Genomic DNA, 19266 nt, shown 5'->3' with positions numbered 1-19266 from the left:
GGTGCTTATAGCAAGGAAAAACATCAGAGGGATTGATGAAACACAATAACAGACAAAATTGGGTACAGTTAGACAAACAATGTACAGTAGTACATCCCAAATGTGAATAGTCGATAGTTCAGGTAGTTGGGAGATACTCTCACACAGAATTTGTTTAATACGGGATGAAACGAGGTCCTTAAGATGTCTCTCAGCAATAACATCAGAAGAATCTACTGCACTTGTGTTTGTACACCTAAGCCATTCTTCAGGTGACCTGTACATGCGGCAATGCACGTCATTTCTGAATAGAACATACCGAACAACTCAATTACTTAGGAGCGAAATTGTAATAACCTGCTCATTACTGCACCTCTGCCATGCGTGTCGAAATGTGCACATGTTTGAGTAGTGCACCATTCAGTTCTCTGGCCCACACTAGATGCCACTGACCTCAATCTGGCACCTATAGCAAGTGGCCCCTAGTTGGGCGAATGCTACTTATCTAGCCATATATTGGCCAGCAGTCTCGTATTTGTTCTCTAAACTCTATTGCAATTATTCTGTCACACCGTGACTTAATAAATAGGTGGTTTCTTACGCTGTGTTTTTTATTATGTTTGAAGTTATAACATAACTGGCGAAGAGTAGAACTTCCATATATTCAACATCAGTGATGGTTTTTTCATGTAAGTTATCCATGCATCCAGTACTTCAGTCATTTCTCCAGCAGCGGCAACTTATTATGGCCACCTCGGAAAATATTGTGACTACATTGATAGTTCATACTCCATCATCTTAGTGCATCAACCGCAGTTTCTGCCAATTGATGACTGAAGATTGGGAAGCTTACAGAAAACAGCGCCGCGCGCACTTCATTACATTTCTGGTGACTAACAAAGAAACTTGTAAGGCTCTGTTTTTATCATAGAATACTCCTTGCAATAGTCCGCAGGTCGTGGTCTTGCGGTAGCATTCTTTCTTCCCACGCACGAGGTCCCGGGTTGAATTCTCAGCAGGGTCAGGGATTTTCCCTACCTCGAAATGACTAGGTGGTGGTGTGTCGCCTTCATCATCATCATTCGTCCCCATTATGGTAGGAGGAAGCAATGGCACACCACCTCCGTTAGGACCTTGCCTCTTCGGCAGTGCGGGTCTCCCGCATCGCGCCCTACGCTCCTCGGAGTATGGGACCTCATCATCATCATCATCATCATCATCATCATCATCATCATCATCATCATCATTCATCCATCATGTATTATCCTCCTCCTCCTCCTCCTCCTCCTCCTCCTCCTCCTCCTCCACCACCACTACCACTACTACCACCACCACCACCACCACCACCACCACCACTTGCATGTGCCAGCTGTTTTGTCAACTATCCCCTTAGCAGGAACTGGCCTCGCTACTTTAGACGAAATGTTTAGATTGTTGTTTTCATTGTTTTCGCTTTATCACAAATTTACGCATTTCATTCCCATTCATGTAGAATTTTACCAGTGCTGCAAACAGTCACATCAATCTTATTGGGCTTGGGTGTTAGAACTACAGCTTTGGGCTGTAAGTCACTTTATTACTAAAACCTCCAAAGAATCCGACACAGATTCCATGGTTAGAGAAGCAATCGTCTGCCTAGGACCCGACAAGGAAGTTCGTAAGAGAGAGCCCTTCAGTGAGAGGATCCATCCTTGGAAGAAATTTTAAACATTGCTCAGTCTTTTGAAGTCTCATATGCTGCAGGCCACGAAATCAAAGCATGGGGCGACAAAGCTGTCATTGTCAGTGAACCATGTCAGTGTACAGAAACAAACTTGCTGAAGAGGAAGTCGATGTCATTCAAACAAGCAAACCCGGCCACAACAGACAAACCCATCGGCAACAACAAGAACACCATGCAGCACTTCTGTCACGTCCTGCTTGCTTTGTGCAACATGACACAGCTGCATGCCCTAGGTGGTGGACATTGTCACAAAAGTGTCACAAAAAAGGTCCACATTGCATAAGTCTGTTATCCTCCACCTTCCTCAGAACAAATGGACACTGACATTGGACATTGACATTCATTCTATTTCCTCATTGCCTGCAGTTCAGGATGAATCCTTTACTGAAGTGTCTGTTCTGAACAAACTGTTATCCCCACAAGTGGACATCGAAGCTGCTGTTTCACTCCTCAGCTCTCAAATGTACACATGGCTGTGCTTTTCATCATAAACTCCCATCAAATGCTGTCTGGTAACCTATAATAAACAGTGTATTCCTGTTCTTGGTCAATTTACGGCCACCATGGCTTACAAAACTATAGTCCATCCTATCATATATTTGGCTGTTAATGATCGTCACACAAAATTTGTTTGGGTTAGATGCTTTCACTGCTTCTGAATTTTCAATAAGTGACACAGTGCATCTTTTATCAGATCAGGTTTCTTATCACAACCAAGATTCAATGTGTTCCGAGTCTTCGGATTTATTTTCGGAGTGTCAATATGTGCACACATTTTAATGGTGTGCCATTTGGCTGCTCCGGGCACCCAGCAAATGTCACCGACCTTACATCCAATAGCAAGCAGCCCCTGGTGCGCAAATGTTTCCTATATACATGTTAAAGAAAGAACAGACCATATGCACCAAAACCCAAAGAATCTGTAGAACAGTGGATATCAGCAGTAAGTGAATAAGACTGTTGAGAGAAGCGGTACATGGAGGCCCACACCACCCTATTCCTATGACTCAAATTAACAGCAGTACCATTTCAAGCTGAGGCTGTGATGAGCTGTCAATAAAGAAAGTAGAAATATGCTTGCAAGTACCTACATACTTTGTCGATCTTGAAGGGTTCCAAGAGAATGAATGGTGAAAAATGTTTGTTTCCAGGATATGGGCTTACCATACTATAAATTTTTAGATTTTACGAAATATGCTGCTATGACAATGATTTATAGAAGGAACCAGTGGACAGAAGAGTTTTATTGTAGTGACAATACACAATTTGATTGTGTCACAGTGTTACCTGCCATCTTCCCTTGGCAGCCGTAACAAACGGCACAACTATGTTTAGGTTATTGGCTACATGACAGAGCACTACAAAAGGTGTGGGACAGAGCACTACAAAAGGTGCGGACATGTGAGTCATGAAGATTTCATTGCGTAATGAATATTCTATCAAGTTTCAAGATTGGAGCCAGATCATGTTGACTTCTTGCACAATATTTCGGCTGGCAGTTGTCCAGCCATTTTCAGGTGAGTGTCCACCACTGGAGACTGCCAGGTCACACCATCAGCTTTATAGCACAAATTGGTGTGGAAATGCATGTGCATTGGCTGCCATCGAGGGGCATTTTCTATCAAAACTTGCACCCTTTGCAAATACTGCTCCACGGGTGCATGTGTAAAGGTCAATCTACATCTCTGTCCCCTATCGGAAGTCACGCTCACATCACTAAAAACAAACATCAGATGTCACCAGACATGTCATTACTAATAAAATGTTTTATCTCACAAGAAATTAAAGAGATCACTGGTCCCATGCCTTATCCAGTTGAAAGCTGCCGTCACTATTTATAAGATTTTGTACCAAACATATTTCCACAGATTCTTTAATTACTGAATCCTAAAAGCATTTTGCAGGGGCCAAGATTTTTGTGGCACAATAATCTGTAGGGTGTCCTGTGATAACACAATGCTCCGCTACGGCCAACTTACTGGGCTGCAAAAGGTGAGTGTGGCACTTATGTTCAATGCACCTTTCACGTACTGTGTGTATCGTCTGACATGTATGCTTTGCTGCACACTGGCAGAGGATATTGTAAATACGAGCCTTCAGCAGACCTTTAGTGGACAGAGAAGGGCACTGATCTTTGCCAGTGGCTGGATTATTACTTTAACTTGATGTTTCCCTAGGATCCTGCCCACTTTAAACAAAAGGTTGCCAACATGTGGAAGGAATGCTCTGGACTTGAATGGCTTCTTATTTCTTGATGTAGTGGGTGGTCACATTTCCTCCTCCTTAGCGGTTTACTAATCTGGTATTTAGAGAAACCATTTATCATTTAATACTGGCTGTAGATGTTCTAGCTCCTTTGTAAGGCTGTCTCCATCACACTACATGAGCCCAGTGCATCAACGTTCTAAGGATGCCAATAGTTTGTAAAGGTTGATGGCAGACCGACACTTGCAAATAAATGTCTGCCATATGTGTGGTCTTATACCCTAATAACCCATCCACCAAGACATCCAAAAATGGTAAGAAGCCATCTTTCTCCATTTCCAACATAAACAGGATGTTCTCGTGGATTGAATTTGGATGTTCCACAAAGCATGACAGTTGTTGTTCACCATGAGGCCACACTACAAAAATGTCATCTACATATCACCAAAAGACTCTTGGCTTAAGTTCTGCTGAATCACGTGGCCTTCCGTCAAAGCTTTCCATAAAAAAGTTAGCTACCAGAGAGGAGAGAGGATTGCCCATGGCAACAACATCAGTCTGCTCAAAATATTCATTGTTAATTAAAAAGTAGGTCAAGGAAATGACATGAGGAAAAAGTGCTGTTATATCGCCCACGAAGTTATTGCCGATGAGTGACAAAGAGTTCGTATGAGGAACCTTAGTAAAAAGAGAGATGACATCGAAGCTCACAAGTAAATCAGTTTTGCCGAGTTGAATTGGCTTCAGTCTATTGACAAAGTCAGCAGAGTTGCGAACATGATGCACGCACTTCCCCAGAAAAGGTCTCAGTAGAGAGGCAAGAGGTATCACCAAATCATATGTGGGGACATCGATATTACTGACTATCAACTGTGCATAACCTTTTCTTTGTGAATCTTCTGACCAAATAACTTGGGTGTACATAACTATGAGGTCTTAATGTTTTGGCCAATTCTTGCAGAAAAGGCAAGCAGTGCTGATGTTTTCCTTTCCACTTTCTCTGTGGGGTCTTTGTCAATCTTCCGACCCATTGATTCACTCAGTAAGTTATAATCTTCTGTTCATAAACCTCACATGGCAACAGCACAGTGGCATTTCCCTTACCTGCTGGTAATATCACCAAGTGAGGATCTTCTCGTAGCTTTTGTGGTGCAGCCCTTTCCGTGGCAGAAATTTTGCGCTTCTGATGGGGAGCTTTTCTAAGTGCACAACAAGTTTCATGTCTTATTTCTTCTGCAGCATCACTAGGAAGAGGTCTAACAGCTTTCTCCGCAACACCAATAAACTCAGTCAGAGGAAGAACTATTAGCATAGGGGTGAAGTTCAAGCCTTTCCCAAGCACAGACAGTGTTACGTTGCCCAAAATCTTGCCCATGAAATTGACCACGGAGTGTCAAAAGCTATCTTCTTGCGGTAATGTTTTTTGAAAACTGTCTTGAAGTAGACTCCTCGTGGACCCAATCTGACTTTGCCCAGGTCAGGTCATTGACCCATGCCCAGGAAGTGATGGCAGGCTGGGTGCAATCTTCATACTCAGATGGAACAGATGTTTCAATATGGCATCCAAGTCATGGCAAGTAAAATGGATCCTCTCTTTCACAAGTGCTAGGTTTGCCTAATGAGAACATTGGTTAATCTACACCTCAGATTAGTACAGTGCTGAGGAGGAAGAAATGTGCCCATCCACAAAATGAAGAAGATAAGCTCTTTAAGTCCAGAGTGTTCCTTCCAAATGCTGCCAACCTTTCATCTAAAGTAGGTAGGAGCCTAAGGAAACATCAAGTTTAAGTAATCTTCCAGCCACTGGTGAAGATCGGTGTCCTCCTCAGTTCAGTAACGTACGCTCTGGAATCTGCAGAAGGCCCGTATTTACAGAATTCCATGCCTGTGTGGCAAAGTGTACATAGGTCAGACAATAGGCACAGTACACGAATGGTGTGTTAACCACACTTGCCTTTCACGGCCCACCAAGTTGGCTGTAGCGGAGCACTGTATTACCACAGGACACTGCAGATTATTCTGCCACAAAAATCTTGACCCCAATGAGATGCTTTTGGGATTCAGTAATTAAAGAATCTGTGGAAATACATCCGGCACAAAATCTTATATATCATGATGGTGGCTTTCAACTGGATAAGGCTTGGAACCCTGTGATCTCTCTAATTTCTTCTAAGAGAAAACATTTTATTGGTAATGACATGTCTGGTGACATCCGATGTTTGTTTTTAGCGACATGAGTGCGCCTTCCGATAGAAGGCGGACATGTAGTTTCACCTTTACGCTTGCACCTGCATGCCACAGATGGAGCAGTATTTGCAGAGGACGTGGATTTTGATAGGGACTCTCCTATGACAGCCATCAATATGCATGCATTTCCATGCCAATTTTTGCTATAAAGCTGACACCTGAACTAGCAGTCTCCAGTAGTAGACACTCAGCAGAAGATGACTGGATGGTTGCCAGCCGAAATAGTGAGACCAGAAGTCAACATGATTCGACTGCAATCCCGAAACTTCATTGAAAGGTGTGGACCTATTAGTATCAATGTCTCAGCGTTCTTTGTCAAGTGCTGCAGTGGTGGCACATATGCTATTATGTTTGTTTCAATTGTCCAGAAACCAACACCATCACAGACCACAATGGGCACATAAGCATCATGGCTGATATGCTGATTGACAAAATGTAATGTTTCTGAACAAGTCCTACTTCAAATTGGCCCATTATCACAGCCTCAAAACTGTTAGTAAACCACAATCTGGAAGCCAGCTTTAGTTATCATCATAGCAGGTAGAAATCATCAAGTATGATGGCTTGCTGGATTATTTGACGCAGCATGGCAATCTCAGCATAGCATATCCAGTGAATGCTGAGCAGTGATAAATACACCAATGAGTTTTTATAGCAGAGTAAAACACCGCTCTTGGAAGTTCAACATGCTGCAATTATTTCAGCAGAACAACACACACCTGTATGCAGTAAGTAGCTTTCTGTGAAGAAAGATGGGAACAACTTCAGTTGAAACTTCCAAGCTGAGAGACCGCTGTCGATATATAAAACTATTCTATGATTTTCCATCTCCAACTGTAAGAGACATGTTCGGATACAAAACAGCAAGATGTCCACCACAGTTAGAGACAAAACACAAATAAATAGTTTTATGTACTGACTACAGCTTGTCAGCTGGGAAATTTTAATTGAAGAAAAAGGGAAAGTCCACATTGATGATGGGTACCACTGTTTTCCTGGCCTGTGGTTGCTTGGCATATCACTCATCAAACATGTTTGAGGTTTGGTTGGTTGGTAATAGTAATTACTATTGATGACTAACTGGCTAAGGAGAGATTACTCAGGGACATATTTAGGTCCTCTTTGATTTTACACTATGACATTTCAAGCCTGACTGACATGTGTAAGTTTCACACCACATTAACTTCTTAAAGAAAGAAATTGTATATAGTTCTGTAATCTTAATCATTTTTGTTTGTGTAACTAATCTATGATAAAAATTTATTTTGATCACATGTAGTCTTTCTACTCCTGTAGTTTCCATGGTAATTATTATGACAATGCTGCTGTTAATGGAACAGATTGGACTAGGACTGGACAAGGAATCTGTCACACAGTTTTTGAAGGAACCATCATGTTATTTATCTGAAGCTCTGTAAGGTAATCCTGAATTCCAAATATGCTTGAATAAGGCACAAATTCCAGATATGTTGAATCAAGCATGAAGAATCAAAAGGATTAAGTTCTGAAGCAATATAAATGTCTGTAATCAAGGAGACTTCAAGATAAATTAAAACAACTACTGATGAACACACATTTTTCAGGCCAATCACTGTGCAAAATGTATAATGTTATGCATGAATAGCTTAAACTACTCATCACAACAAGTTAGAGTTGCAACAAAAATCAAAAACCAAAGCAACTCACCCACAAGTTTCCAATCATTTCTCCAATATAAAGGAAAAATAACGATTTTGTCATCTGCACTGTTTCCAAGCTCTCCAGTTTTGTCAGCTGTTGGACTGGTGGACCTGAGAGTCTAACGGCAAAATTGACTATTTCTTCTTTTGTTCTGTCACCTTTGAATGTGTGCTGAGCATCTCCCTTCAAACTGAAAAATAAGGGAGAAATCTGTGAGTTTCTGGACAAACTTCACCATTGCATCACATTTTTTTCCAATTATCTGTGTAAAGAAACACTATTACAGCTTGGCTGGAACAAAGGCATCATTTAATTATGAGCAATGCAGCTTCATTTTGGTGAAATATGATGAGTTACTGCCCCAAAAATCTGCATGTCATACCTCATTTTCACTTGATACCATGCTAGGGTTCTTTCAATAATCAAGTATATACGATTGTGTGCCTAACCCTTTAAAGAAACCACTTTTCACTATCAAAGGCTGTAAGCTACAGTTAAATCTACTACCTAGTTTCTGCACTGGGACAAGATGCTCTTTTGCATCTCCCTCTTTCAACATAAAACATTTTCATATTAATGTACCTGTACCACTCTCCAAAATTGAGAGGGGTAGGAATGTCTCATGGGGGAGAGGGGAGGGGGGGGGGGAGGGACGGAGAGGAGGGGTGCAAGTATTTGCAATCTGGAGATATGTGGAAACACATCAGGCAATACTACCCAAAGACTCGTCTCAGACAATACACTGAAGAAAGGCAAGGCTACATTTATAGATTTGCAAATTTGAAGAAAGCTACTGACTGGACTAAACTTTCTGAAATTTTGAAGGTTGCAAGGATAAAACGCAGGAAATGAAAACTGCAATTATAAGAGTTGAAGGACATGTAAAGGAATCAATGAGTTGAGAAGAAAGTGGGAGAGGATTGTAGCCTATCCCCAACGTAAAACAATTTTTACATTGAGCAGGCAGTAAAGAGAAATTTGGAAAAGGAATTAAAATTCAGAGAGAAAAGATATCAACACTGAGTTCTGCTGATGACATTTTAATTCCACCAGAGACGGCAAAAGACTTGGAACTGCAACTGAATGGAATGGCTAGAGTCTTGGAAGCAGATTGTAAGTAAAATAAGAGTAACAGAATGTAAATGAATTCAACAAGTTAATGCTGAGGGAATTATATTAGGGAAGTGGCAGGTAACTTTTACTATTCAACGAGCAAAGCAACTGATTGTGACTGAAGTTGAGGGGCCACAAACTGCAACCACAAACTGCAAACTGGCAACAAAAATAAAAGTATTTCTGAAAAAGAGGAATTTGATAACATCTATTATTAATTTGCCAGGAGGTATTTTCTGACAGTATTGGCATGGAGTAGGGCCTTGTACAGAAATAAAACACTGATAATAAGCACTTCAGAAAAGAAGAGAATAAATGCTTTTGAAATACTGTGCTACAGAAGACTGCTTCAAATTAGATGGGTTGATCAAAACTTAATGGGGCAGTAATGAGTAAAATTTGAGAGAAAAGAAATTTATGACAACTTCACTAAAAGAATGGATCGGTTTATATGACACATCCTAATCAATCAAGGAATAGTTAAATTGATAATGGACAGAAGCGAGTGTGTGTTGGTATATGTGAGAGGGGGAGGGGAAGTCTGATCTAATCATAAATACAGTAAGAAGGATCAAATGGATAATCGCTATAGGTTGCAGAAGCTGCTCAAAGATGAAGCAACTTGCGCAGGGTAGACTTGTGTGGAGAGCTACATCAGATCTGTCTGTGGACCGAAGACGACAACATATCATGAACAGTAATGGTTCTGTAATCCATTCCCTTGGGGTAGAGTCACAAAAACCTTTACTGCTAAAAATGTAATCCACTTAAGAACCAAGCCTTGCATGTCATTATTGTTAATTTTCTGCTTACCTCCGGGAAAGAAATTCTGTAATACATCTAGCAACAAAATGACAAGAAAAGCTGAAAATGTCTCAATATACTCAGTTTGGGGTAAAAATCTAGCTGTATTCACATGTCTTTATTAGAAGTAGTTTTTTCTAAGATGGTATACCATTGCATTCATGTATCGAGTAGCAGTGGAATTTCGATTTTACATTCCCCGATTTTACGTTTTTTGGAAACTGCATCATAAATTCGTAGTCCCTGTGAAAAAGCATTTACGTTCAATGCTAAAAATTCCCTGTTTTCACATTTCTTTCTAGTAAAGTTTACTTGATTATACGTTCTTACTCAACATTTCGCTTGAGTTCGTCCCATTTTCTTGCTATTGGCATTTGATGTGACTGAACAAGTTACAAGTAGGGGGGAGGGGGGGGGGGGGGGAGATTTGCACCGGGGCTGATGACGGAGTGAAGGGAATATTTCAGGCCACTGTGAAAATGGGAGATGTGAGAGAGAAAATGCTGGAGGAATCCACGATCGGTGTTGCCAACACAACTTGCAACATTTAGCTTCACCATGCAATTATGATGGTTCGACTATATTTCACACTACTTTTTTGCAGAAACTGATGTTATTGTGATGTGTTGGCACTGTGAAAGCAACCAGGAATGAAGCTATCAATTTTTCGATTGCTATAGAGTGAAGTTGATGTTAATGGATGTGTTAGTGGCAGGAGAATCTCAGTTGGAGCAAGAACTCTTTGGGTAATATGTTTGTTGTTGTGCAAAGTGTGAAATATTTATGACAAAGAAGAATATGAATTTTATTGCTTATCATTTCACATGCAGCAATTTAAGCTGTCCTCTTAGATTCCTGCCTAACCACACACTAGGAAATTGTCACATATTAAGCTTATCCATTACGGATATTTTAGAACCTGTGACTGTTAATTGAATGTAAATACCTAAAAATGTTTTAAAAGTGGGTCATGGAATAATAAATAACTTTTCAGAAAAAAGTGACTGGTTGCAGTTTTTTTGTATTTACATATAATCGCCACATATTTGGAAAGAAACAGTGAAGTATTTGTGACACGAAACCATATGAATTTTATTGCTGCTCGTTTCACTCTCAAGAATGTTAACTGTTCTGTTACGTTTCTGCATAATCACTCACTCGGAAATCACCAGACATCTGGAAATAAACAGGCAAATATTTATTTCATCCTTCCTTCTGTGACAAGATAGAAATGTTTAATAACATCGACTATTGCAGAACATATCGTATTATGATAATAATGAACGTGATAACAACGCTAAGTTGAAAAAATATTGGCATGCAATGAGCTGCAAACAAATAACCTCTGACTCAGCTAATCATGACGTTATCCATTACGCTACAGCTTACTCATCTGAATTTTGCATTGTACATTATTTATTATAAATATCTCTTGAAGCCTTATGTTGTTGATGCTGTATTAACTGACATTTAATGATAAAGGTGACGTATTTGTGACATGGTACTTTCAATGCACTGTTCCTTTGAAACTGTATACTGCACTCATTGTCACACACTATGAAAGAAGTGAATAATCAAAGTGCACACAGTTCACACAGGGGTCATTCACACTAAAGTCAATAGTCAAAAGCCCACTAGTGATGTCACCACTGCAAAAAGTACTGTGAAGTGTCTAGCCTAAAAAACCCTCAATGTGCACTCCACAAGCACTCTGCTACCTGAGTAACTGCTTCCTTGGTATGGTGCACCCCTGACCTATCAAGGGGCGTCTTGCAAACTCACACATAAGGTCTGGCAATCTGCAACTGAGACTGTCACAGGGTTTATGAAGCCTTTGGTTGACACTGTCCACTCGGCTCCAAACCAAAGGACCCCGGTCACCTCTGGGAACAAAGTTGCAAATTGCAAGCTCTGCTTGCATCCCACACGTGAGGCCAGCAGTCCTCACCATCTCTGCCTCAGAACCAATGTGACAGGTCTCGGCACTGACATGAGCCATAACTTGCAGATGACTACACCCTGCACACCCAATAGCTGCAGGCTGCCACCTCCACATCTTGGAAAGGGCCCACCAGCGGACATACCGAGTGCACATTGGCTTTTTTCCAGCCCTAAATGCTATCTGCCTAAGGGGCTCCATAACGCGCCTAACATTGGAGCTCTCAATAACTAGCAAACCCCTCCCCACATGTGTCTGCTCGGATCCTCCTGAAGAAGCGGTCACCTGTCCATTCACAGGGTGAATGCGCGAGACCTGGGGGGCAAGTCTCCACATTGGTCCACCGCCTCGAGCAGGGCGAATACAGTGCCACCTACCACTCACCATGCGGTGAGGGCAGATCCACCGCATTGGGTGCACCAGAAGGTGCCTCGAGAGGTGCTTCAGAAGCAGAGTTCGTGGGCAAAACAAGTGACACCTGAGGTGTCCCATGCAACACACCACACACTCCACCACCACTCACTCCAGGAGGCAGCAGCAGCCTGAAGGAGACCGACTGTTGCCAAAAGGTCATTCAGTTGTTTGTGGACTGCGGCCAGCTCCGTCTGCATTCACACACATCCTAATCATCCTAGCAAGACTAAAAACAGTATTAAACTATAAAACCAGTCAGAATTCTAGCTATGTAACTTGCTTCCCTCTTGATGTGTCACCTACGGATGCTGATGCATTAATGAGCTATGTAGCTGTCTGTTTAGTGATGAACTACTGTGCAACAGACTGAATGAATTTTTACACTTACAAAAACATGAGGTTAAGCTCTTAAACATAAAAACATGCATGAAATTTAATAAATATACTAGTATGAAAACACAGAAAAAGATGAACACTTAACTTGCCATGCTGTAGTAGTATATCAGTTGACAGCTGGAACCTAGTATTTATTTCAGTTGGTAAGAGCTGATGGCAGAATTTGAGTGTGATGCAGACCCCAAGAAGCCCTGGACACAAACTGTCAACAAGGCATTATGCAAGCTGGTGATGGTTCCATAATGGTGTGCACTGAGTTTACACAGAATGGACTGGGATCTCTGATCTAACTGAACCAATCATTGACTGGAAATGATTATGTTCAGCTACTTGAAAACCACTGCAACCATTCTTGAACTTCATGTTCCCAAACAATGATGGAATTTTTATGGATGACAATGCACCATATTGCTGGCCCACAATTGTTCATGACTGTGCACAATTCGATGAGTGACCTGGCCACCCAGATCACCCGACGTGAATCCCATTAACCATTTATGGGACATATCAAGAGGTCACTTTGTGCACAAAATCCTGCACCTACAACACTTTTCCAATTATAAACAGCTATGGAGGCGGCAAGGCTCAGTATTTTCTCAGGGGACTTCCAACAACTTGTTGAGTCCATGCCATGTTACGTTGCTGCACACACCACGCAAAAGGAGGTCCAACACAATAATAGGAGGTATCCCATGACTGTCAGCCCACAGCTCAGTACACATGAAATGAATAATTTTACAGAATAAATATAAGTAAAATACAGAACTACAGATTAAAATCTAACTTTTCAATCCATTCAAGGGCTGCCTCTGTCTCATCAAAGTAGTCTTCTAGATTTCCAGGTAAGCTCATTAGCTACAGCTTGTTGCAATGTGTTTGATGGTCTGACATTCATTGCCACAGTCACACCCCATTGGAGGTGGCTTTCTGCACAGATGCCATTGCAGATTGCGTTCCAAGCATGTCACAGTAATTCCATGGCGATCAGCCTTTTAAGAGGTCTCATGAGAGTCTGATATTCCTCACAGGATGCTATTTGACATTTCTGACTTCCCATTCATGTTGAAATCCACTGCTTGCAGTGATTCTGCCAATATGATGTGTGATCACCTGGGTTTTAATGGGTTCATTCCAAATGTAGGCATATGAGTGTGGGAATTTTAATTAATTTTTAACATTCCTTAAGAAGGACACACTATCTCCACAGATCTGGCAGCACAATGTGGCTTCGAGTTGGTAACCTGTGATGACGAGAACACCTGGTGGTGGACTTTAACATTAAAGGTAACATTTAGCTTTGCATTGGTCATTCTGTTGTCAATATGAGAGCAACTAGCTTCAATCTTCGCTGGATTTGGTTTTAACCTCCACTTTTTGAAGAAGTATTCATACCCTGTACTTAGATCTGCTGAGATTATCTCTTCACCAGCTCTAAGATGTCTTGAATGGCCAAGGCCAAATAATCCACATGAACTTCCTTTACCCTGTTGCAGGGAGACCCCATATATCCAAGTTGAATAGAATTGGTACCAAAATAAACCCTGGGGAAGAGGATAGTGACAGAACATCAGTTATGAAGAGAAGAGAAAAGGAAAGATAGTGAAGTGACTGAATGAGAAGCCTAACAGAGAGGATATGGGTACTTTGCTGTATTACTTAGCATAGAGAATTGACCATATATGTCACTTTTAGAGAAAAGCTGAGTTGGGAAAAGTAAGTGCTTCCACCTCATTTTAATGCAATAGGAAATTCAACAACTGTGCACAGGGAGCTTTGTAGCTTATTCCGGGGGAAGATAACAGCAACGGAGGAATTTGTGAGTATTTTTGTTAAATGTATAGGCACCATTACGATATTAAGTACATGAGACCTTGTGAAACTATTATAACAGGTACTTTATCTATGATATGAGATAATGGGAGTGGATATACTCTGAGGACCCAGGTAGTGGAGTGTACTAGTCAATTAACTTGTTTGACCACAACCAAACTAACTGGGTGTATGAAACACTGACATGGTAACTAGATGGACATTGCAACACATAAGCATTCATTGTTTGTTTTCTCTGCCTAAAGTTTTCATTAACAATATTAAAAAAAGGAAAGTTGCTATTCACCATATAGCAGAGATGCTGAGTCACAAATAGGCACAACAAAAAGACTGTCACAAATACAGCTTTCAGTCAGTAGGGACTTCGTGAAAATTAGATGACACACACACACGCACACACGCACACACACACACACACACACACACACACACACACACACGTAAATGCAACTCACACATACATTATTGCATTCTCAGGCAACTGAGGCCCCAATGTGAGTAGCAGCACCATTGCATGACAGGAGTGGTGACTGGGTGGGGGTAAGGAGGAGGCTGCGGTGGGGATAAGGAGGAGGCTGGGGTGTGGTGGGGATGGGGAGGGATAGTACAGTATGGGTGGCAACAGTCACATGCTGTTGGAGAGTGCGCAGGGATTAAGTGGAAAGAGGTTAGGGCGGCTATGTGCAGTCGGGTGGTTAGATGGAGGGAAGCGGAGAGGTGGGGGGATAGTGGAAATGGACAGAAGTGAAAACACTAGGTCAATGGAGGAATGAGGGCTGTTTAGTGTTGAAATGGGAACAGAGAAGGGGCTAGATGGGAGAGGACAATGATTAGCAAAGGTTCAGGCCAGGAGGGGTACGGGAACGTAGGATATATTGCAGGAGAAAGTTTGCACCAGTGCAATTCAGAAAAGCTGGTGTTGGTGGGAAGGATCCATATGGCACAGGCTGTGAATCAGTCATCGAAATGAAGGCACAGGCTGTGAATCAGTCATCGAAATGAAGGATGTCATATTTGGCAGTGTGCTCAGAAACAGGGTGGTCCACTTGTTTCTTGGCCATAGTTTGTCGGTGGCTATTCATGCGGACAGACAGCTTGTTGGTTGTCAAGCCTACATAGAATGCAGCACAGTAGTTGCAGCTTAGCTTGTAGATCACATGACTGGTTTCACTGGTAGCCCTGCCTTTGATGCGATAGGTGATGTTTGTGACTGGACTGGAGTAGGTGGTGGTGGGAGGATGTATGGGACAGGTCTTGCACCTAGATATATTACAGAGGTATGAGCCATGAGGTAAGGGGTTTGGAGCAGGGGTTGTGTAGGGACTGCCTCATTTCAGGGCAGAGCAAGGGGTGGTCAGAACTCTGGCGGAGAATGTAATTCAGCTGCTTTAGTCCTGGGTGGTACTGAGTTACGAGGCGAATGGTCCTCTGTGGCTGGACTGTGGGACTTTGTGAGGTGGTGGAAACTGGAAAGATAAGGCATAGTAGATTTATATATATATATATATATATATATATATATATATATATATATATATATATATATATATATATATACAACGTTGGGAGGATATTTATGGTTTGTGACGGCTTCAGTGAGACATTCAGTATATTTCAAGAGGAACTGCTCATCCTGCAGATGCGATGGCCACGGGTGGCTAGGCTGTATGGAAGGGGCTTCTTGGTATGGGACGGGTAGCAGCTGTCAAAGTGGAAGTATTGCTGGTGGTTACTAGGTTGGACATGGATGGAGGTACTGATGTAGCTATCTGTGACGGGGAGGTCAGTATCTATTGAGGTGGCTTATTGGGTCGGGTAGGACAAGGTGAAGCAAATGAGGGAGAAGTAGTTGAGGTTCTGGGAGGACTGTAGATAGGGTGTCCTCATCCTCACCCTCAATCCAAATTGAAATGATGTCATCAATGAATCTGAACCATGTGAGGGGTTTAGGATTCTGGGTGTTTAAGAAGGATTCATATAGATGGCACATGAACAGGTTGGCATAGGATTGGCATAGGAGGGTGCCACGAGGGTGCCCGTAGCCATACACTGGATTTGTTTGTAGGTAAGCAAATGAGGGAGAAGTAGTTGAGGTTCTGGGAGGACTGTGGATAGGGTGTCGTCACCCTCAATCCAAATTGAAATGATGTCATCAATGAATCTGAACCGTGTGAGGGGTTTAGGATTCTGGGTGTTTAAGAAGGATTCATATGGATGGCCCATGAACAGGTTGGCATAGGAGGGTGCCACGAGGGTGCCCGTAGCCATACTCTGGATTTGTTTGTATGCCTTTTTTTGTTGTGCCTATCTGTGACTCAGCATCACAGCTATACAATGAGTAGCAACTTTCCTTTTCAAAATACTGTTACATTCCATACTGCAATTTCCATTGTTTAAAGTTTTCATTACTTGTACTGTGTTAAATTCAGCTGTAATAGTGATGTTTCAGTATAACCAGTTATTGTGTATGTTTCAAATTCTGTGGAATGCGTACTGAAACATCTCAAGCGCATAGAAACTAGCAGGTATCTTCCTTCACAATGTGACATCATTTTCTACCCATACTGCCAAAATCAACAGAAGGTAATTGTTGGTAGAATTCAAAACTACCAAATTTTACAGTCTGTAACACACATTTTTTTCTATGAAAAATTGTCTTTAAAATGCTGATGCATCTTATACTCGAAATTAAGATAAAAATGTCCTGTGTTTGGTTTAAAACTCCTGCCAGTCTTAAAAAGGCCATATATTTGATGCTGCAGGAAACCACTCTCTATCTGGCAACACTAGATTAAACTGGCAGCAGCAGCGCACCAATGCAAGGAACCTGAGTTTCGGAGATTCAAAAGCCTGCTTCCAAAAAATAAAAAAAATAATTCTCAAACACAAAACACTGCGTAGCCTATGATGTGTCATTGTAGGTCTATGGTGTCGAGTTGAAAGTGATTCGCGTTATCAGTAACAGTACAATATTTTTGTTAGTAGCTAGTTTTGTAACGGATAAAAATAAAAGGTATTCATATGATGTGGGGTATAAGTTGAAAGTAATAACATGAAGTAGATACCTTAGGGGTTGCGAAGCAACTCAAATCGCTTGATACGGGCAAGTCTTCACGTCCAGATTGTATACTGATTTGGTTCCTTTCAGATTATGCTGATACTATAGCTCCCTACTTAGCACTCATATACAACCGCTCGCTCACCGATAGATCTGTACCTACAGATTGGAAAATTGCGCATGTCGCACCAGTGTTCAAGAAGGGTAGTAGGAGTAATCCATTTAACTACAGACCTATATCATTGACGTCGGTTTGCAGTAGGGTTTTGGAGCATATACTGTATTCAAACATTATGAATCACCTCGAAGGGAACGATCTATTGACACGTAATCAACATGGCTTCAGAAAACATCGCTCTTGTGCAACGCAGCTAGCTCTTTATTCGCACGAAGTAATGGCCGCTATCGACAGGGGATCTCAAGTTGATTCCGTATTTCTAGATTTCCGGAAAGCTTTTGACACCGTTCCTCACAAGTGACTTCTAATCAAGCTGCAGAGCTATGGGGTATCGTCTCAGTTGTGCGACTGGATTCGTGATTTCCTGTCAGGAAGGTTGCAGTTCATAGTAATAGATGGCAAATCATCGAGTAAAACTGAAGTGATATCAGGTGTTCCCCAGGGAAGCGTGCTGGGACCTCTGCTGTTCCTGATCTATATAAATGACCTGGTTGACAATCTGAGCAGTTCTCTCAGATTGTTCGCAGATGATGCTGTAATTTACCGTCTAGTAAGGTCATCCAAAGACCAGTATCAGTTGCAAAGCGATTTAGAAAAGATTGCTGTATGGTGTGTCAGGTGGCAGTTGACGCTAAATAACGAAAAGTGTGAGATGATCCACATGAGTTCCAAAAGAAATCCGTTGGAATTCGATAAATAGTACAATTCTCAAGGCTGTCAATTCAACTAAGTACCTGGGTGTTAAAATTACGAACAACTTCAGTTGGAAGGACCACATAGATAATATTATCGGGAAGGCGAGCCAAAGGTTGCGTTTCATTGGCAGGACACTTAGAAGATGCAACAAGTCCACTAAAGAGACAGCTTACACTACACTCGTTCGTCCTCTGTTAGAATATTGCTGCGCGGTGTGGGATCCTTACCAGGTGGGATTGACGGAGGACATCGAAAGGGTGCAAAAAAGGGCAGCTCGTTTTGTATTATCACGTTATAGGGGAGAGAGTGTGGCAGATATGATACACGAGTTGGGATGGAAGTCATTACAGCATAGACGTTTTTCGTCGCGGCGAGGCCTTTTTACGAAATTTCAGTCACCAACTTTCTCTTCCGAATGCGAAAATATTTTGTTGAGCCCAACCTACATAGGTAGGAATGATCATCAAAATAAAATAAGAGAAATCAGAGCTCGAACAGAAAGGTTTAGGTGTTCGTTTTTCCCGCTCGCTGTTCGGGAGTGGAATAGTAGAGAGATAGTATGATTGTGGTTCAATTAACCCTCTGCCAAGTACTTAAATGTGAATTGCAGAGTAGTCATGTAGATGTAGATGTACAGAAGAACATAGTAACATAGAACCTGAGTGGCATTTCAGCCCTCCAAATGAAAAAACCATTTGCGACTAGAGAGAGAGAGAGAGACAGAGAGAGAGAGAGAGAGAGAGAGAGAGAGAGAGAGGAGGGGGGGAGGGGGAGACTATATGTGCAAATAGAGGACTTAATGCAAAATGGTAAAAATCAGATGATGATATAATGAAATGGATTCAAGGACACCACCAAAATGGCACTGGAATTTATAAAAAAAATTATTCAAATACACTCTCCTAAGCTATTACTACACCACTTGCGCTAGCTTATGAGTGTGTGTGAAGCAGACTTAAAGGGTGGGGTTAGTTTGTGCTACAGGTCTATGAAGCATTATGGAC

At 41.7% G+C, this 19266-nt stretch overlaps 1 protein-coding gene across 2 annotated transcripts in view; it reads right to left on the bottom strand.

Annotated features, from left to right (window-relative positions):
* LOC126354335 (protein disulfide-isomerase TMX3) overlaps positions 1-19266 on the bottom strand; it is a 168098-nt gene that overhangs the window by 88712 nt on the left and 60120 nt on the right. For both annotated transcript variants that reach the window (XM_050003900.1, XM_050003901.1), the window contains exon 5: positions 7841-8024. In XM_050003900.1, the coding sequence (XP_049859857.1) occupies positions 7841-8024 (184 nt within the window). The remainder of the gene's footprint in view (positions 1-7840; positions 8025-19266) is intronic.

The sequence above is a fragment of the Schistocerca gregaria genome, chromosome 3 (assembly GCF_023897955.1).
Source record: "Schistocerca gregaria isolate iqSchGreg1 chromosome 3, iqSchGreg1.2, whole genome shotgun sequence".
NCBI classification, from domain to species: Eukaryota; Metazoa; Arthropoda; class Insecta; order Orthoptera; family Acrididae; genus Schistocerca; species Schistocerca gregaria.
Note: the sequence above shows the minus strand (reverse complement) of the source record. Positions and strands in the feature narration are given on the sequence as shown.